Source organism: Myotis daubentonii, chromosome 5 (genome assembly GCF_963259705.1).
Source record: "Myotis daubentonii chromosome 5, mMyoDau2.1, whole genome shotgun sequence".
In the NCBI taxonomy this organism is placed as follows: domain Eukaryota; kingdom Metazoa; phylum Chordata; class Mammalia; order Chiroptera; family Vespertilionidae; genus Myotis; species Myotis daubentonii.
The window spans coordinates 11,596,023-11,616,255 of record NC_081844.1 but is presented as its reverse complement, the minus strand read 5'-3'; the positions used below and the strand labels follow the sequence as shown (position 1 = coordinate 11,616,255).

General features: G+C 58.3%; 1 protein-coding gene across 4 annotated transcripts; it reads left to right on the top strand.

Annotated features, from left to right (window-relative positions):
* The first annotated feature begins 511 nt into the window (after positions 1-511).
* ADAMTS10 (ADAM metallopeptidase with thrombospondin type 1 motif 10) lies at positions 512-19,268 on the top strand. 4 transcript variants are annotated; one of them, XM_059695928.1, is made up of 26 exons: positions 748-850; positions 2,909-2,985; positions 4,236-4,422; positions 4,669-5,015; positions 5,368-5,524; positions 6,367-6,584; positions 8,005-8,088; positions 8,192-8,337; positions 8,733-8,776; positions 8,922-9,027; positions 9,114-9,260; positions 9,457-9,598; positions 12,357-12,464; positions 12,823-12,968; positions 13,058-13,121; positions 14,353-14,455; positions 14,713-14,846; positions 14,934-15,057; positions 15,890-15,970; positions 16,044-16,207; positions 16,294-16,420; positions 16,508-16,637; positions 16,917-17,121; positions 17,373-17,549; positions 17,624-17,783; positions 18,531-19,268. In XM_059695928.1, the coding sequence occupies exons 3-26, from the start codon at positions 4,335-4,337 to the stop codon at positions 18,638-18,640; spliced, it is 3,312 nt and encodes a 1,103-aa protein (XP_059551911.1). In that variant the 5' UTR covers positions 748-850; positions 2,909-2,985; positions 4,236-4,334; the 3' UTR covers positions 18,641-19,268. The 4 variants fall into 4 exon arrangements, with proteins under 4 accessions (XP_059551915.1, XP_059551914.1, XP_059551911.1 ...); XM_059695930.1 differs by having other exon boundaries at positions 801-820; XM_059695932.1 differs by lacking the exon at positions 2,909-2,985 and having other exon boundaries at positions 512-850.
* Positions 19,269-20,233: the final 965 nt, after the last annotated feature.

Here is a 20,233-nt window from a genome sequence, read left to right as displayed (position 1 = left end):
ACTCAGAGAGGGCAGGGAAAATTGAGGTGGACTCAGCCGCCCTGGGCACAGCGCCTGGCACACGGAGGCGCCCAGTGAGTGCGAGTCTGAAGGACCAGCTCTCAATAAATAACAGCTGTTGTCGATGCTGTGGATGCTGGCCGGGCCGCGGCTCTCCCCTCCCCCACCGGCCACCCCTCCTCCCCTTTCTTTCGCACCCCATTCCTTCCCCTCACCCCGACCCGACCGGCCTCCTCCTCCTCCAAGCCCGCCCCTCCTCCCCCATTTCCATGCACCTCCCCGCCCCCAGCCGTCCGGTTCCCCTTTCCCTCCAGGTGCCCCTGACCCCCACCCGTTATGCCTCCCTCCCACGCCCCCTCTAGTCTTCCGCCCCTCCGCCGCCCTCCTACCTCTCCTCCCTCCCACCCCGCCCGCCCTTTCACCCCTCCCGGCCCATCCTCTCCCTCCCCCACCCCCACCCTCCCAATACTCCCCTCCCCGCTGGGGGGCGCCAGGCCCAGCGGCCCGAGCTCCCGGGTCCCTGGCGCGGGTCCAGCCCGCGGCCCAGGACGGGCGGCGGCGGCGGGCGGGGTCCTGGCGGCGCGGTTTGGGGGTTTTTTATAACCTGGCCGGCGGCTCAGGAAGTGCCGTCCCCGCGCCCCCTCCCCCGGCCACGCCGCCGCGCGCGCTCCCTCCCTCCCTCCCTCTTCCCTTCTCCCGCTTCCCTCCTCCCGCCTCCCTCCTCCCGGCTCCCGGCTCCCTGCTCCCTCCTCCCTGGCCGGGCCGGCGAGACGGCGGCGGAGACGCGACTGAGGCCCGGCGGGCGGGCGGCCGGCCGCGGGTAAAGCGCTGGGGCTCGCGGGCCGGGCGGGTGCGTCACTTGGGGACTCGGTGTGTGTGTGTCGGATGGGCCGGCCGTGGCCGTCGTCCCGCTGCGGGGTAGTGTTGGTGCGCCGTGTCCCTAAGCGTGTGCGACACAGTTCAAGTGAGCGGCTGGGTGTGTGTGGACATCCACGTATGTGTAAATGAATGTGCTCTGCATGTGTGCGTCTGCGTGAAACATGTGCGTGATTATGCGGGGGTGTTGTTTGTCTGCCCAAGTGTGAGTGTAAGCCAGCCTGTGCGCATCAATTGTGCGCTGTGTGTGTCTCCAAACATCTGTCTCCGATGTGTCTGAGTGTAACTGTAAGTGCCTGTATGTAAGTGGGTCTGGGTGTGTGTCAGGTTTGGGGGACTTGGCCCCTGGTCTGGTTGTGTGGATGAGTGTACATGTCTGTGTGTGTGAGCCCGGTGTGTGGGTGTGTGTGTCTGTGTTTGTCTCTAGGTTGTCTGTGTATTTCTGTGTGTGCACATAGGGCCGGGGAGTGTGTAGTTGTGTCTCCGGGGTGTGTGTACTGAGTGTGTGGGGGGGGTCCTCTGTGGGTCTCTGGTGTCCAGTTGTTGGTCTGCAGCTGCGCAGGTGGGGCTGCCCCTGAGTGTGTGTTGCTGCCAGTGTGCATTTGTGTGTCTGGGTGTGAGAGTGGCACCGCCCACTTCCCCCGAGTTGGTCATCGAGGCCACTCTGTCTCAGGGTGTCTCCAGCCCATCCGGCTCCAGGCCTTTAATTAGCGGCTGGTTAGGGGGACCCACTGGTTTGTGGGTAGGGTGGGGTGGGCGGCCAGCCTTTGTCTGCTGGCCTCACGGGGTCTGCCTGGCCAAATGCGCAGCGCCCGGAGGCAGCTGGCAGCCGGGGCTGGCGAGGCCTCTGCCTGGGCAGCTGAGGTCTTGGCCTCCACCGGGAGGCCCGGCAGCCCTGTCCTGCTAGCTGGCCCAGGAGGTCTGGGTGTGGAGCCACGGCCCCTCCAGGATCCCGGGGAGGGGATGGAGCCTCTGTTTCCGGGCCTTTTCCGCGGCATTTCCTCCTCCAGCTGCTGGCAGCCTCCCCCAGACTGCCTGCCTCCCTGCCTTTGGGAGGAGGGGCTGGGGGTTTGGCCTGCCCTGGGTACACACACACACATACAGCCACACACAGCCACCCAGGCACACACAGCCTTATACAGGGTCACATGGGCACACACCGCACACAGTCACAGAACAGTTCCACCCATACACAGTCACGCTCTTGCAGCCGCACACACACCACAGAAATCCCCTGCTGACATCTGTTGTCCCAGCCCGGCTCCAGCCCTGGAATCCCCTATCCCGGTACAGCCTCCTTTCCCATCCAGGCCCACTGACTCTCTAGTGGCCTCACCACTTCCCAACCACCCCACAGACTGGGCCACTGTCCCAGGTGTCCTCCCCTGCCTTGCCCTACAGACACCTGTGTGCCCTCCCCCTCCAGGCCCCTATCTCCCCATCCCCACTCCCACTTCCTCCACCCACTTATGCTGGATCCTTCGGCACTGTCCCCCACATCCCACCTGAACTGGAAGCGCAGAGAGGGTGTGAAGTTGTTGGGAGGAGGGGTTCAGCCTCAGAACAGGGATAAGGATTTGAGGCTGGAGCAGGAAGAGAGGCAAAAAGACAGAGCAGCCAGGATCAGAGCCACAGAGCGACTTAGGGGAGAAGACTCCGCACCACGGGGAAAGGAAGAGGGACAGGAGTGGGGGAGGGTTCCAGCCTCACTTGCAATGAAAATGCTGCCACCTTAGCCTGGGGGAAGGGCCTACGCCAGCCCAGCGGGGACCAGGGGAGTCCACCAGGAAGGGCTTTGATCCCAGAGCTGGTCCTCTCAGGATGGAATAGGGGAGAGGAGGCAATAGGAAGTGAGGGAGGGGCTGGCAAAAGAGGAGAGGAGGGAGATTAAAGGGGTGGTGTGCTTCGGAAAAAGGAAGGATGAAATCCAAGAGGAGGTTCTCCGGGGCCAGAAAAAAGGGCAGAGTTTTCTCAGTGACCCCTGAACCCCACACCCAGCCCAGCTCCTCTTCACTGCCCTCTCCCTGCCCAGACTCTGAAGAAGAAACAGGCCCAGAGAGGCTGGCACACAGGGATCTGGCTCCGTGGCACTAACTGAAGCCCCCCGAGGTAAAAAAAAAAAAAAAAAAAAAAAAAACAGCCACAGCAAACCAAGCAGTAAACCCCAGCCCAGCTGAAGGGAGCAGCTGGGTCACAGCGTGCCAGAGAGTGAGCTCCCCATCACTGGAGGAGTCCAAGCAGAAGCGGGAAGCGTTGGCTTCTAAGTCGGTATCTTAGAGAAAACCTGGCTCTGTCCCTCTGGAGCTGAACTGCCCTGTTTGGGGATCAGCTCCCAGACTTGGCCAGGCTGCAAAGAAAACAAGACAGTGTGTGATTAAGAGGGAGGAGGGTGGAGACAGAAGGGACAGGAGGGTTTGGCACAGAGTGGTGGCCCAAAGTGGTGTCTGTGTAGGCTGGCCTGGGGCAGAGAGCAGCAGAATCCTGGAGCTCCCAGGAAGAATCGGAAGGGAGAGGAAGCAGGACTGGGTCTAGCTGGAAATGCAAGGTTGAAGAGACGTCACAGGGACCCAGACCATGCTGTAAGGGATTCCAGCTCTGCTGGCGCGATAAATAGTGTTACCTATGGCAGAGCATCCAAAGGCATAGCCCGGGAAATGGGATGGGGAGGGAGGAGCCACGCCCTAGCCTCAGGTTTAATCTGGGCGGAAACTTTACATTGACCTGCCTTCGGGAGTATCTGTGCCAGTTTCCCCTGCTGGCCTCCTGCCCCCCCCCCCCCCCCCCCCCGTATTTAAGCCTGTGGTCCAAGATCCACAAGTTCCTCCCTGCCTCCAGGCCTTTGCTCCTGCTATTCTCTGCCTGGTGCACCATCTCCTGTCTCTTCACATGGTTGGTTTCTTCTCATCCTTCGCACCTCTGCTTCTGAGCCCCCTCGTTATTTCTTCCAGATAACGTGTCACATCTGAACTCTTTATTTACTTGTCTGTCATCTGTCACACCCAGGAGACTGAGCCCAAAAAGGGAGAGCAGGCATTGTGTCCCTATCATGCTCAGTCATTACCCAGTGAATGGATCCTCCCAGGGCTATTGCAGAAATGAAGTGAAATGGTGTGAAATTGCTCAGGCCTGTAGCAGACACATGTAGGTGCTCATCGAGCCAAGAGTGCAGGGAGGATTCGGGGTGGGAACAGGGAGCTACTTGGTAAGGAAACGCATTTGGAATCTTCCAACCAGGGAAATGCTTGGGGACCCTCCAGGCTGGGGGTAAGAGCTGCAGGTCCCCCGGCAGCCCTGTGAGGGGCCTTGACAGTGTCTGCTGGGCGGGTCACGCCCCTCCTGACCCAGCTCCTTCCTCCCAGGAGCCCAGTGATGCTGCCCAGGCTGTGAACAGGGAAGGCGGCACTGTGGGGGCTGCCGGCAGCCGAGGCAGGAGAGAGACATGTGGACACGTGGTCTCTATGGCCCCCGCCTGCCAGATCCTCCACTGGGCCCTCGCCCTGGGGCTGGGCCTCACGTTCGAGGTCACACACGCCTTCCGGTCTCAAGGTAGGGCTGGTCCAGGGCCCTGGGTGGGGAGGGAGCGAGGAGCTATGGAGGGATCAGGTGAGACTGGGACTGTGGTTGTCGGGGGAGGAGAGTGGGGAGGCCCTGGGCCAGGAAGTCCCGGGTCTTGCAGCTGGTAACCTAGATTCGGGAGCCAGTGGGGCTAGCATCACCTGCCCTACAGACAAGCAGCCAGGACTCAGGGGTCCTTCCCAGGGCCCACCCCGGGCCTCTGATCCTCACCTACAGATGAGTTCCTGTCCAGCCTGGAGAACTATGAGATCGCCTTCCCCACCCGAGTGGATGACAACGGGGCACTGCTGGCCTTCTCGCCCCCTGCCTCCCGGAGGCAGCGTCGGGGCACAGGGCCTGCAGCAGAGTCCCGTCTCTTCTACAAGGTGGCTGCACCCAGCACCCACTTCCTGCTGAACCTGACCCACAGCTCGCGCCTTCTAGCAGGACATGTCTCTGTGGAGTACTGGACACGGGAGGGCCTGGCTTGGCAGAGGGCAGCCCGGACCCACTGCCTCTATGCCGGCCATCTGCAGGGCCAGGCTGACAGCTCTCATGTGGCCATCAGCACCTGTGGGGGCCTGGTGAGCAGAGGATTCTGGGAAGCAGGGAGGAAATGCCAATGAGTTTGGGAGTTAAGAAAAACACTTCTAAATATAAGTCAGAGAGGAAATCACAGTGGAAATATTTAAAGTATTTTGAGCTAATCAAAAGAATTAGCTCATTTAGGGTGCAGCTAAAGCAGTGCTTAAAGGAAAATGAATAGCATTAGGTCAGGCTGAAATGTAATCAGCTAAATATCATTCTCAAGAGATTATAAAAGGAGTAGCAACCTAAACCCAGGAAGATAAAAGGAACAAAATAAAGAGATGGCCCCAGGGGTCCTGGGGACCAGGAACTGATCCGTGCCCTCTGTCCCACTTCCCCCACCCACAGCATGGCCTGATTGTGGCGGATGAGGAAGAATACTTGATTGAGCCTCTACAAAGTGGAACCAAACGGGGCCAGGGCCCGGAGGAGGGTGGCCCCCATGTGGTGTACAAGCGTTCCTCCCTGCGTCACCCCCACCTGGACACAGCCTGTGGAGTGAGAGGTACATCTGTCTATGGGGACGGGCAAAGGGGTTGCACGACATCTTTACCGTAAGACAGAGGTAGGCAGCAGTGTCTCTTATCCAGAAGGTAGGCAGGCAGCTACGTGAGGGGAGGATTGGCATCAGTCAGACAGTGGAACAGTGGGGAGCAGCCCATCCATCACTGCCATAGACCAGTGGTCCAGCAGGAGACAGGCAGCTGGATAGCCATACAGGTGCTTGGGTATAAAACCATCTCCAGGATTACTGTCTGGCTAGAAAACTGTGGCTGTCTGTTGGCATTGCAGAGCTCTGGGACATTCAATGGTTGTATAACTGGAGAGGCTGGGATTAGGATACTATGGCAGACAGACAACCACAGTCAGTTGTACAAACAGAAAGCTGGATGGTGTCACAGGCTAAGGCACAGTCAGTTGGGCAGCAGGGCCATCAAAAGCAGCTGTTTTGTTCTGTAGCCAGACAGTTGTACAGTGTGTTGATTAGAAAGCTCCATATTTGGAAGGCCAAGAAAACATACAGTCACACAGTTCCAGCAGTGAGTCCAGCCGCTGCACACAGACATGCAGGTGGTGGGTTGTCAGGAAGTTGTGTAGTCATGGTTGTCGTCGTGTGCCCGGCAGCTGTTCCGCCAGCCAGTTGGGCAGTAGGGTAGCCACATCATGTAGAACCAGATGGAGCACTAATCCACTTAATGGAGCATTTCTAGAACCAGACATTGGACAACTGAAATACCCACTAGCAAAAGAACAAGATATTTGACGGCCCATTGGGCAGGTGGATCAGCATACAGGGAATGGGACCACAAGAGCAAGCAGCGTAATGACCAGAAATTATCCATCCAGATGAGAAACCGTGGAAGGGGCGGCCATGGTGGCTGCGCACCCTGAAGCCGCCACCTGCCAGGCCCCTGGGCAATGAGACGGAGCGCAGCCAGCTGGGCCTGAAGCGCTCCGTCAGCCGAGAGCGCTACGTGGAGACCCTGGTCGTGGCCGACAAGATGATGGTGGCCTACCACGGGCGCCGAGATGTGGAACAGTACGTGCTAGCCATTATGAACATTGTAAGTGCCTCCCCCTCCCAGGGAATGAAGCCCCAAGAACCTGGAGCCAGCCTCCAGAGGTCAGGAAAAGGGTGTCACCGTCCCACCCTCAACTGCTACCTGAGGCTAGAGAAACAGAATGGAGGGGGGACAGGGTGAGAAAGGAAGACTGCAGAGCACAGCGCCTCGGAGCATGGACTCTGAAGCCAGCCAGCCTGGGCTGAAATCTCAGCTCTGCCACTTTTTATTTGTATGTCCTTGGACAAATGACTTCACCTCTGCCTTGGTTCACTCATATGTAAAATGAGGATAATAATAGTATTCACTTCATAAGACGAAGGTGGATGCAGTGCCTAGATGAAGCACTTGGAACACAGTAAGAGTTGCATAGTTGTTTGCTATATAAAAATGAGCATGCAGCTTGCAGGTACTTGTTGAGGTTACCAGTACACACATGGGCACACATCTGTATGCAGGTAGAGTTCTCACTCATACACTTACCTATGAATTCATACAGCTGACCTCGCTGACCCGCATTCAGTAGCCATATTAGATCTCAAGACTCTGGTCCCCTCTAAATCTCAGTTTTCCCCTCTGTAAAGTGGGATTGTAATAGTATCTACAACAGAGCATGAGAGTTGGTGGGAGGGAAACCAGATAGAGCAGTTGGCACATAATAAGGGCTTGATGAGTGGTGCTCTTGTTTCACTGAAGCAAAAAGGGAAAGGAAAAGTTCAGCAGACAGATGGCCCAATGTTCACATGACAGCGTACCTGATTCCACTACTTCTTCCTCAGTCCTGCCTCTCTCCCTTATTTCCTAACACCTGCTAGAAACTGCTAGGGTTTCTGTGGGTTTCCACTTTGGGGCATTGATATCCTAGGGCTCCAGGATATCTGGATGGTGTGACCTGCATCTTTTGTGCCCTCTCACCCCTGGGCCACAACCTCCTTCCCTCTAACCACTATCTCTAGAGCTTTCTGCCCCCACACTTCCACCTTTTTGTCATGATGCTCAAATTGGTGTCTTTAGATAGCCTCGGAATGAGGCTCATCCCTCCGGCCATCTCTGGGCAGAGACTCAAGGAAGCCAGGGGGTGGGCAGGGGAGGAATGAAGGGCGAAAAAAAACTGACTAGCTGAGCAAGGGTGAGTCGGAAAGCAATGTACTGGCAAGCAACCAGTACTTTGCAGGCAGGCTTACCAGACTTGAATCCCACTTATGACACCTACCAGCTGTGTTTTCTAATCTCTGTGCATCAGTTTGCTCATCAGCAAAATGGGAATAATAGTATCTACTCATGCAAAGGTGTATGGACAGACTTAGCCTGAGCTGGGCATACAGTAGTAATTTGATAAGGCGAGCTGTTGTCATTGTATTTTCATTGTTTGCTACTCTGGGCCCCTCTTAAGACTCCGTTTCTCTTGTTTCTTGGAGGTCAGGTTGCCAAACTTTTCCAAGACTCGAGTCTGGGAAACATCGTTAATATCCTGGTAACACGGCTCATCCTGCTCACAGAGGACCAGGTGCGGGGGGGGGGGGGGGGGCCACCCCTTTCCCTGCACAGCAGTGCCGCCTGCCCTTCCTGGGGTGGCTGGCGCCCATGCACCTCACTCTGTCCATCCCCAGCCCACTTTGGAGATCTCCCACCATGCCGGGAAGTCACTGGACAGCTTCTGTAAGTGGCAGAAATCCATTGTGAACCATAGCGGCCACGGCAACGCCATTCCGGAGAACGGTGTGGCCAACCACGACACAGCGGTGCTCATTACGCGGTGAGGGTTGGGGAGGCCTCCAAGATGTGGGCCAGGGGAACGGGTAGTTCAGGGGACCATCCAGGTCCAAGCAGGGGACTACCTGCTAGATGGAGAGGCTGGGACTATTCAGCTGCCCCCTTGGGGAGCCAGACATGGGAGGGGCAGCTGGGAGCCTAAGAATCTGGGAAGGCGGATATTGGGCCATTGGAGTGCTAATGCACTCCTTCACTCATTTCTCAGTCAGTCATGTGCCCCATTATCCCCAAGGCAGGCTGCAGCCAGAGCGTGAGCCTTCGGGTGAGAGGCAGGTAGCACTCCCAAGCAGAACTTAACCCCCAGAAACAGGCATGGTGGCATCATCCGGGCTTAGGGAGGCAGCCCAGCTTCCTCATCGCCCCCCTCTCCTTCCACAGCTATGACATCTGCATCTACAAGAACAAACCCTGCGGCACACTAGGTACCCATGCCCCTTGGTGCTGGCACCTATGAAGGCAGTGGGCTGGGTGGCCCTGGCCCTGGTGCGGGTGGGGACTTTGCAGGGTGGATGGGGGCAACCAGCACAGCTCTGAGCCCCAGCCCCACCCCACGTGCCCATTTCCCAGGTCTGGCCCCTGTGGGAGGGATGTGTGAGCGCGAGAGAAGTTGCAGCATCAATGAGGATATTGGCCTGGCCACGGCGTTCACCATTGCCCATGAGATCGGACACACGTGAGGCCCGGGGACACAGGAGGGGGAGGGCAGGAGGGTCCAGCAGGCTCATCGGCACCCAGCAGAGCCAATACTCCCCTCCCCAGGTTTGGCATGAACCACGACGGCGTAGGGAACAGCTGCGGGGCCAGGGGCCAGGACCCGGCGAAGCTCATGGCTGCCCACATTACCATGAAGACCAACCCATTTGTGTGGTCATCCTGCAGCCGCGACTACATCACCAGCTTCCTGGAGTGAGGACAGACCTGCCTTTCCTGCCTATAGGCTCACACTCGTGTTGCGGGGCGGGGGTCCCCTGGATATCAGGGCTGCCTCTGAGAAGGGTTGTGTCGCCTGCAGGGGCTGCTCCCCGGGACCCCACCCAGCCGGACCCCCTGAGCTCTTGGCCTGCAGCCCCCCAGCATGACAGCTGCTTTCCTCTTGCCACAGCTCAGGTCTGGGGCTCTGCCTGAACAACCGGCCCCCCAGACAGGACTTCGTGTACCCAACCGTGGCGCCCGGCCAGGCCTACGATGCGGATGAGCAGTGCCGCTTCCAGCATGGAGTCAAATCGCGTCAGTGTAAATACGGGGTAGAGAGAGCCTTCCTGCTTTCCTTCCTGGGAGGGGAGGGGGTTGCAGGGGTGGGTGACTCTACATGGGCACCCCCACCCCAGGCAGTGGGTTTGGGAGAGCCAGGAAGAGGAGTGAGCCCCACAGGGCCCAGGGGCACAGAGGGGCCTTGGGTTGTACAGATGTCACAACCAGACAAGATTGAGGACAAGAGTGGGATGTCCTGGCTCTCCAGACCCCTGACTGGGCACTGGGCTGGGGAGACTGGGAGGCCACCCTCTGTGCAGCATATCAGGCTGCGGCAGGACTAGAGCCCCAGGAGCACTAACTGGCCATTTTTACCCAAACATTCAGACATGGTGGAAATCGCTTCCCTGGGGAAGAACCGTTTTCCCCACTTGGCAAAGAACTGGACAGAGCCTTCTAGAGACACCCTGTCTGCACTCCCCACATTCCCTACCAACCGGTACACCGATCTGCTGGCCCCAGTCCTTGGCTGGACGAGCTCTGAACCTCATTACTACTCCCCAACTCTTTCCTGAAATTTAGACTCAGCTCCCAAAGCCCCAGCTATACATAAAGAAGCCAGCTAGGGTCCTTCTCCCAGCTTCCCCCGGGGAGCTGGAGCCTGCTGGCCTCCTGCTTCAGCCACCAGGGCCACCAGCTCAGCTGGAGTCTGCCCCTCTACTGCCCACCTCCCCTAATTCCCAAAACACGCTCCCTGCCTCCTCACAGCCTCGGCCCTAGTAGCCTGACCCAGTCCCAATACTTCACACCCTCCAAACTCAGAAGGTCGGAGTTTGCAAGGCCATGTCCAAGCTAAGGCCATGTTAACCCAAAACAGGGAGTAGGCAGCTGTTAAAATGCCCTCACTTCATTTCAGTGCTAGACAAGGAGGTAAACCCTGGATCAATGTATGTGTAATTGACATTCCTCTCTTGCCCCCACACCCTAACTTGTCTGGTGACTATAGCACTCTCTAATGAGTTCCAATAGAATTCTGAAGCTCCCTTGAGCATCTGCTGTGCCCCAGGTACCCTAACAATGATCACGGTTGGCATTTACTGAGCATTCACTATATGCTAAGTATGTGATGTGCATCATCTCATTTAAGCTCCTCATGGTCCTATTATCCCCACATTACAGATGAAGACACTGAGGCATGGGGAGAGTGCCTTTCCCAGAGTTGGTATTTAAATCCAGGTCTCTAGGACCAAATTTTATAGAGGTGGGAGGGGGGAGGAAGTGCCAGACAGCAAACATGGATCAGTGCGAGCTGTAGGTTAAATTGATTCTCCCTTTTATTTTTCCAAAGAATGTGTTCCTTGCCCTCCTGGCGGAGGGGAGCCGTTAACTACATGTAAATTGGTTAATATGTCTAAGGAGCTGGGCTTACCTAGTGTCGGGTCCAGAGTTAGCTGTGGTCATTGTTACTCGGTAGCAGGGCATCTGTGCAAGCCCTTTCATATCTACTCTGGCACATGCCTCTCAACCTGTTATGTAGGCAAGGCCCATCTTGTAGGTGAGGAAACTGTAGCCCAGAGGGGGCAAATGTGTTGCAAGTGGCGGGGTGGAAGCATCAATATATTCCAGTGTGTCCTTGTGAGGAGGAGGGAAGGCCGGGCTGGGATAGGCACTCTCTCCAGGAGGCGTCAGAGCACGTGATATTTTTACAAATGGCCAGGATGCAAGCCCTGTGAAGCCAGAAGACCAGGCTGAGTTTTTAGCTGAGAAGTATCCTCTGAAGGGGCAAAAGGCAGGGACCCTGGAGGGTGTTGGAGGGAGATCTCAGGACAACCCTCCAAATTTTTCATGTATGTACAGGTCTCTCACGGAAGCTGACCCAGAAAAGGTCCCTTCCTGTGGCCACTGAGTGGTCCAGTACCACACCTTTGAAGCTTGGAAGGATCCCTTTCTCAGGAGATTACATGTGATTACGGACAGGAGACTGGAGGGTCTCCACGTCACAGGGGAAAGATCCTGGGGCCTGGGGCAGGATGTGAGCGAGAGAGTCTACCTACCTACGATTTGGCCACACCTGAACCCAATGGGGCTTGTCCAGTGATATTAACCTGGACCTAAAGGATTGGAGTGACTTCCTGGGACTGGTATAGGACTTGCTGCTAGGTCCTGGCCCAGCCCAAGCAGGATTCCGAGGAAAGTCCCACGCAGATCCAGCCTGGCCTTGTCCTCTCCCCACCCTTCGTAGATTAAAATCTTTGAGAACGTCCCCAGTTAACTGAAGGGAACAAGGAGAACCACCCACTGGAGAGAAGCGAGAGACGGGGCCCCTGACCCGAGCCACCTCCAGGCCTGATCTTTCTGAACTACTGCGCCTCCGTGCGCTGCTTTGCCCATCCCAGAAAGGAATCCAGAATCCTTCCTCTACATTCCTCAGCAGCCCCATGTTTCCTTCTAGAAACTCAGGAGATGCCAGGGACTGAACTGATGAGGGGTTACATCATAGACGCTTCAGTCAAAGGTCTGGGTTGATAACCAGGCTGCCCTTCAGTAGCTGTGTAACCTTCAGCAAGCGACCTGACCTGGCCTTGATTTTCTCGCAGTGGAATTGGGAGAATGATGTCTACGGGAATGTGTGCCACACATAGGTGTTCAATAAGTGCAATGCGTCTGTAGGCAGAGAGGAGGGCCCAGGCCATACCCTGCCACAGTATCCAAGAAGATGCCTTGAAACCCAGGGCCCCACTGCCCAACCGGCAGTGAGCCTGGGTCCTCCTGAAGGAGGAGGGCGAGCTTGAGCGGGCATCTCGGCCGCAGGAGGTCTGCAGCGAGCTGTGGTGTCTGAGCAAGAGCAACCGGTGCATCACCAACAGCATCCCGGCCGCAGAGGGCACGCTGTGCCAGACACACACCATCGACAAGGGGGTGAGCGCAGGCCGAGGCCCGCCCCCTGTCCGTGGGCCGCCCCATCCCAAGCCTTGCCTCCAGGGTCACGTGGTCTCTGGCCACGCCTGCTTCCTGCCGGTCCCGCCCCTAACCTGCGTCCACACCCCCACACCGTCTCCAGCCCCGCCCGCACCATTGTCCCGGTGCTGGCTTCACGCCCCTTGAACACTGCGTCTGGCTCCCTGGCCACACCCTATGCCATCTGTTTGCACCCTGGTCCTCGAGCCCCACCTCTGTCCCACTTCAGCCCCATTCCAGGGGAGCGGAGACCTCTGGCTGGGTGGGAGGGAGCACCAACCCCCTGAGGGTTTCTGAGCTGGACTCACCCCTCCCACAGTGGTGCTACAAGCGGGTGTGCGTCCCCTTTGGGTCACGACCTGAGGGCGTGGATGGGGCTTGGGGCCCGTGGACCCCTTGGGGAGACTGCAGCCGGACTTGCGGCGGTGGCGTGTCCTCCTCCAGCCGTCACTGCGACAGCCCCAGGTCAGTCCTCAGGACCCCCTACGAGGAAATGGAGGGGGCCGCCCCTGCTTCCCCTGCCCCATCCTCTCCTGCTCTCCCACCCTCTCCAGGCCAACCATCGGGGGCAAGTACTGCCTGGGCGAGAGACGGCGGCATCGCTCTTGCAACACTGATGTGAGTTCCCCCAGCCCCGTCCCTCAGAGGAAAAAAGTCATAAATCAGCTTCCAAGGAGCCGCTGCAGGCCTTCTGCCTTCCCTGCCCCTCCACACATGCCCCATCCCACCCAGGCCCAGTTTACCCCCTGTCGCCTCCCGGGGGATCTGGCTCCTTCCGATTCTTTATTTTTTTTTTAATATATTTTTATTGATTTCAGAGAGGAAGGGAGAGAGAAATAGAAACATCAATGATGAGAGAATCATTGATTGGCTGCCTCCTGCCCTTGACCGGAATCAAGCTGGGCACCATTCAGTCCGCAGGCTGAAGCGCTATCCACTGCGCCAGGCCAGCTAGGGCTCTTTTATATATAACAGAGAGAGAGAGAAACATCAATGATGAGAGAGAATCATTGATCGGCTGCCTCCTGCACACCCCTACTGGGCATCCAGCCGGCAACCCCGGCCTGTGCCCTGACCAGGAATCCAACCTCGACCACTTAGCCACACCGGCCGAGCTCCTGCCAATTCTTGCATAGATGAGTCTTCCGCACCCACTCCCTGCATGGCCCAGTATCCCCAGAACCCTGCTCCAAAGCTGTCTCTGAGTTCTCTGGCACCAGCCCAGTAGCCCTCTTCTGACCAGGGCTGTGCCTCCTGTCTAAAACTCCGCCTCGCCTGCATCACCCAGCCCTGCGCTCCCAGCCCCTCCTAGGCTGCGCTTCTCTGCTGCCCCTTTTTAATGCTGGGATCCCCCTGGCTCATCCTGGAGTAAACACATCTCGTGTGCACACACCCAATAAACACAAGACAGCGTGGAGTGCTAGGAGGGTGGAGCGCTACTGATGAGGGGTAGGCTTGTGTCTCTGAGGGGTCCACATGCCCCTCACACTCGCAAAGAGTTAGGCACCTTCCCCAATTTGCCTTGCTCCTTTATAGATACCGCTCTCTCAAGAAAGGCTCCAGGTCTGAAACTAGAAACCTAGGCATCATCCCCAGCTTGCATCTAACATCTGATGAGTCACCTAGTCCCTCTCAAATGCACCTGTCCCTCCAGCCCCACTGCCTGGACCTAGCCCTGGCTACCATCCAACCCTTCATGGCCTCCTCCCTGACCTCCCGACCTCCCTGCTTCCAGCCTCGCTCCTCCAACTCATCTCTGCTCTGAGCATTAGTTCTTGGCCCTAGGCCTCTGCCCTAACTCCCTCCCTGGACACCTGGCCCCCCTCCCTCTCCCATCTCGTGCCCCCAGGACTGTCCCCCTGGCTCCCAGGACTTTAGGGAAATGCAGTGCTCTGAATTTGACAGCGTCCCCTTCCGTGGAAAATTCTACACATGGAAAACATACCGAGGAGGTGAGTCGGGGGCTGAGGAAGCCGTGCGAGCATCCAACAGCAGGTGGATACAGCATCTTGGGGTCTGCCCTGAGCCCTCCCCTCACTCAAGGAGCCAGAATACCAGACTGAATGCTGGGAACCCCCATTCCATCTCCCTAGCCTGCCTAGTCTTCACGGATCTGGGGTCTGTCCCTCCTGGCCTCACCTCCCCCAGGGAGCAAGCAGGGAGCCCCAGGGCCTCCTGGCCCTTGGTCTGACGGGACCATGCCCCCCAGGGGGCGTGAAGGCCTGCTCGCTCACCTGCCTAGCAGAAGGTTTCAACTTCTACACGGAGAGGGCAGCAGCCGTGGTGGACGGGACACCTTGCCGCCCAGACACGGTGGACATTTGTGTCAGCGGCGAGTGCAAGGTGGAAGGGACTTCCAGAGAGAGGGAAGGGATGGGGACGGAGGAATGGGCACCTCACTGACACCCTCACCACCGCTGCCCTCCCCAGCATGTGGGCTGCGACCGGGTCCTGGGCTCCGACCTGCGGGAGGACAAGTGCCGAGTGTGTGGGGGTGATGGCAGTGCCTGCGAAACCATTGAGGGGGTCTTCAGCCCAGCCTTGCCTGGGGCTGGTAAGATACCCCTACTTCCTTGTCACACTCCCTCCTGGGCTGGGGGGGTGACTGGCCCCACCACACTAGTCAAGATTAGCAAATTCTCAGACCCAGGGACCCAGTGGAGTGTTGAGACCCCAAGAAGGCTTGAGGGCCCAGCAATGCCCCAGATCAGGGTCAGGGACTGGCTTGGGCTCTGGAGCCAAAATCTTGGCAATTAAAATATCCAAGGGGGTGGGGACCTAAATCCCTCCCCTGCCCCTTCCAGGGGGCCTCCTGCCCAAGTGTGGTTCAGGAGCTAGTACAGAGGTTGGGCAGTTAAACCAGGACTTGGGACACATGTAGGCAGAGACAGGGGTCCTTGGGGCCCATAAGCCTTGCAACCCCTCCTCTGAGTGCTAAGACCCCCATGTCACCTCTGTGGGTTGGGGCCTCCACAGTGGTCTCTTCTCTACCCAGGCCTATACCTGCTGTTTATTGGGGTAGGGGGTGGAGGGCGGCGCAGATTCGACCATGTTGGTGGTTAGAAAGGCATGTTCAAATCCCAGCCCAGCTACCTCCTATCTGTCAAACCTGGGCAAGTAGCTTTGCGTTTTGTTTTGTTTTGTTTGTTTGTTTGTTTGTTTGTTTGTTTGTTTGTTTGTTTTAGCTTTGCTTCTTTGAGCCTCAGTTTTGTTACATGTAAAATGGGCATGATGACACATCTACTGCATAGGGCTGGAGCTGGGCGTGCAGTGTCATGTCCCTGGAAGCACTTAGCACAGTAATGGCTAGCTGCTATCATCCAGTGCTGAAGGCAGGCAGGTGTGGGGGGCGGACCGAGTGGGTGACACCTAGCTTCCCTGTCCAGGGTATGAGGAAGTCGTCTGGATCCCCAAAGGCTCCATCCACATTTTCATCCAGGACCTGAACCTCTCCCTCAGTCACTTGGGTGAGATGGAGGTGAGGGGATGAGGACTGGGGGTAAACCTGGCTGGAATTCTGACTCCTACACTGTCCCCCAGCCCTGAAGGGGGACCAGGAGTCCCTGCTGCTGGAGGGGATGCCCAGGACCCCTCAGCCCCACCGCCTGTCCCTGGCTGGGACCACCTTTCAGCTGCGACCTGGGCCAAATCAGACACAGAGTCTAGAAGCCCTGGGACCCATCAATGCATCTCTCATCATCATGGTAATGGTGGGGCAAGGTGCAGGAGGACATGGCACCCTTGTGGGGACTCCAAGCTTGACTTGCTTCTGATGCACCCTCCACCCCAGGTGCTGGCCAGGACAGAGCTACCTGCCCTTCGCTACCGATTTAACGCGCCCATCATCCGTGATGCACTGCCCCCCTACTCCTGGCACTACTCACCTTGGACCAAGTGCTCTGCCCAATGTGCCGGTGGTGAGGGCAGGGGTGGGGCCCGGGGGGCACTAGTCACCTGACCCTCTGGATGGGGCAGGGCTGAGTGCGCCTCTCACCTGCCCCCAGGCAGCCAGGTGCAGGCCGTGGAATGCCGCAATCAGCTGGACAGCTCGGCCGTGGCCCCCCACCACTGCAGCGCCCAGAGCAAGCTTCCCAAGAGGCAGCGGTCCTGCAACACCGAGCCCTGCCCACCTGAGTGAGTACCTGCGGGTGACAAGTGCTGCTGAGATCAGAGAAGCACGTGGTCCCAGGGTTGGGGTGACGGCTCCCCAAGGTAGAGCCAGGGCTCTCCTGGAATCGGAGTGGGTGCGCCCTAGCCAAGTGCTTTTCTCTCGGGTGCTGTGCCTCCCTGCCCCAGGTCGGGGCTTGGGCTGCTCGTTTCCATAAGGATGCTGGTTGCTGGTTGCTGGGGAGGAGGCTGAGCTGGTGCGGGGCCAGGTGCCCGGCCTGCACTGTCAGCCCCCTGTCCCCACAGCTGGGTTGTGGGGAACTGGTCGCGCTGCAGCCGCAGCTGTGATGCCGGCGTGCGCAGCCGCTCGGTGGTGTGTCTGCGCCGCGTGTCCGCCGCGGAGGAGAAGATACTGGACGACAACTCCTGCCCGCAGCCGCGCCCACCCGTCCTGGAGGCCTGCCATGGCCCCACCTGTCCGCCGGAGTGGGCCGCCCTGGACTGGTCGGAGGTCAGCCGCCCCTTCCCACTTTGCCGACCCACTCCCTGCGCAGCAAGGGGCAGGGCCTGGTGCCGGGTGCCCCCTGAGGTACCCTCTGTAGTCGCAAGTCCCTCCCGCCAGCCCTAGCGGACCCCCCTCGACTGGTCCGAGATGAGCCGGCCTCCTCACCATCCAGGGACCAGCAGCACCTCTCGGCTCCCTGTGCGGCGGGGAAGGGCGGGGTGGCCGCCTACTAAGCATGAAACGCCCCTCCAATGCAGTGCACCCCCAGCTGCGGGCCAGGCCTCCGCCACCGCGTAGTCCTTTGCAAGAGCGCAGACCACCGTGCCACGCTGCCCGCCGCGCACTGCCCGCCCGCAGCCAAGCCGCCAGCCACCATGCGCTGCAACTTGCGCCGCTGTCCCCCTGCCCGCTGGGTGGCAGGGGAGTGGGGCGAGGTAGGTGGCCACCCTGGGGGATGGAGGCCAGGACAGGGGTGGCTGGGCGGCGGCTCATCCGAGGTGCCCCACAGTGCTCTGTGCAGTGCGGCCTCGGACAGCAACAGCGCGCCGTGCGCTGCTCCAGCCACACAGGCCAGCCATCGCGCGAGTGTGCTGAGGCCCTGCGCCCCCCAGCCACGCAGCAGTGCGAGGCCAAGTGCGACAGCGCGCCCCCCGGGGACAGCCCGGAAGGTATGTGGGCAGGAGGCCCAGGGATGCCGGGAGGGCCCTGTCCAGAGGAAGCCACTGGAGAGTGTGGGGTTGACCATTGGCCAGAGACCTTCCCCAACCGCTGAACGCCTTTTCATCTCCCAGGCCAGCCGGCACCATCCCCTCACCACAGACATGTATTAAGTGCCACTGTGTGCCCAGCGTGTTAGGCACCTGATCCTTTTGGAGCCCAGACTGGGGTTACTCCCCCAGCCACCTCCATAACCTTCGACTTATTCATCTCCACTGATAACGCATTATTTGCCTAATATTCTTTCTTTAAATCAGAGTTTCTTAACCTCAGGTACTATTGACGTGTTGGGCCACATGATTCTTTGTCATGGGTCTGCCCTGTGCATTGTGGGATATTTAGCAGCATCCCTGACCTCTACCTGCCTGATGCCAATAGGGCCCCTCCCCCCAGTGGTGGTAACCAAAAATGTCTCCAGACATCGCCAGGAGGGTGAAGTCACATCCCCTTGAGAACCACTTCTTTCAATATACCCTTATTTTTCCCTATCAAAGTAAAAATTTTTGTACTTATTCCTAGTACAGGAACCAAACTGCCTGAGTTCACCTTCCACCTTTTGCCTTCCTTTCTCATCTGTGAGGGAGTGAAAAATATATTCACTTGAGAGGATGCTGCATTTAGAGGGGTGGCCTGAAATAATCCACGTGGAGCCCAGGGGCTCCGAGACCTGATTCCCAACCCTCTCCCGCCCTCTGCAGAGTGCAAGGATGTGAACAAGGTCGCCTACTGCCCCCTAGTGCTCAAATTTCAGTTCTGCAGCCGAGCCTACTTCCGCCAGATGTGCTGCAAAACCTGCCATGGCCGCTAGGGGACAAGCAGCCCCTGAGCCACAGCTGAGCGCCAGCTTGGGGGTGGAGGGGACCGGCTGCAGCTGGCCAGTCTGAAGGAGCCCGCCAGGGCAGGAGCTGGGAGTGAAGGGTGAGATGGAGCGGAAATTATTTATTGGAAACCCATGAAGGGCCCTGGCTGGGAGATGGAGAGGGGCTGGCCATCCCCAGGGCTCCTCCTCAGCTCCTTTCCCAGTTCACAGTGAGACCCCCTCCGGGTGGGTTGAGAAGGGAACGACTGTTTGACTTAGCGCTCTTTACACCCACCTCCAGGGAGCCCCCTAAAATCCCCCACCTTTGGTTGGAATACATACTGTGAAGAGTGGGGGTGGGGAAGGGGGTCAGCCAGTGCCCTGATCCCCAACACTGCCCTTTCCCTCGACTCTGGTCTGGAAGGGGTCTACGTCCACCATGGGAAAAGGGAATTAGCACGCCTTCCTAGCACCCTCCCCTTGACAACACCAGCTACAGGGGTGGGTAAGAGGTGGGAGGATCCACCCAACCTCTGCCCGGTTGCTCACCCCCATCATGGTGCTACCGGCCCTGCCCTGGGGCCCGCACACCCCTTGCCAGGAAGTGCTATATCAATAAAGTTCTGTCTTGTGTAGATTTGTGCACCTGATGTGTGTGTGTCCCTGACCCAGACTGCAAGCAGCCCAGCAGCCTGGAAAGGGGGCTTTTGCCAACACAAACAAGAGCCCAGTGATCTTAGGGCAAATGTATGGCTTCTTGCAGAGTCTCTCACAGTCTCGGGGTCTGACACCTCTCAACCCAGCCACCAACACTCCTGGTCACTCTGAAAGCTCCAGCCACACCTGCCTTTGCTTGAGCTGTTTCCTCGGCCAGGTGTGCCTTCCCCTTCCCTCTTCACCTGGTTAGCTCCAACTTACCTGCCCTCAGCACAAGGTTGCCTTCCCTTATGGCCAACAAAGTGGAGGTCCTCCTGCCTACGTATTCACCCTTAATGCCTGGAGGCATTTGCTGAGGTTTGCAGGTGCCCAACCGATCCTGCGAGCAAAGGTGCACAAGCAACGCAGAGAGAAAAGGGTGCTTCCTCATATGTGGCCACGAGGGGAAGGCACACTTGGCAACCTCTAGGTAGGATGCTGTGCAACCCTGGGCCACAGGCATTTCCCCTCCCCCCTCCCTGCCGGGCTTTCCCAGCAGCGAGGCTGCTGCCTCCACCGCCTCCTTGCTGTGTGGCACGGGGAGGTGATGACCTCTCAGAACCGCCATTTCCCCAGTTGTCAAGAGGAGACCAGTATGCGGCCTGCTGATTTCCCAAAGATCAGGACATGGGCCCACATGTTATGGATCCAGTTTCTGCCAGATGCTGCTGGAGAGGCCTGCATCCCCGTTTTATGATGAGAAAATAGGGGGACCCCAGAAGTAGCAGAGCTAGGGTTTGTTAACTCCAGATCTGACCTCCAAAGTTGGACCTTCCAAGTGCACCTGGCTCCTGGTACCTTCCCCTGGTACCACTCCCGTTGCCCTTCCCCTGGCACATGGGCACGTGCAAAGACTGTCGTAAAGGACCATCTGAGGCCGCTCTGGAAGCAGGTGTTCGTTCAGGA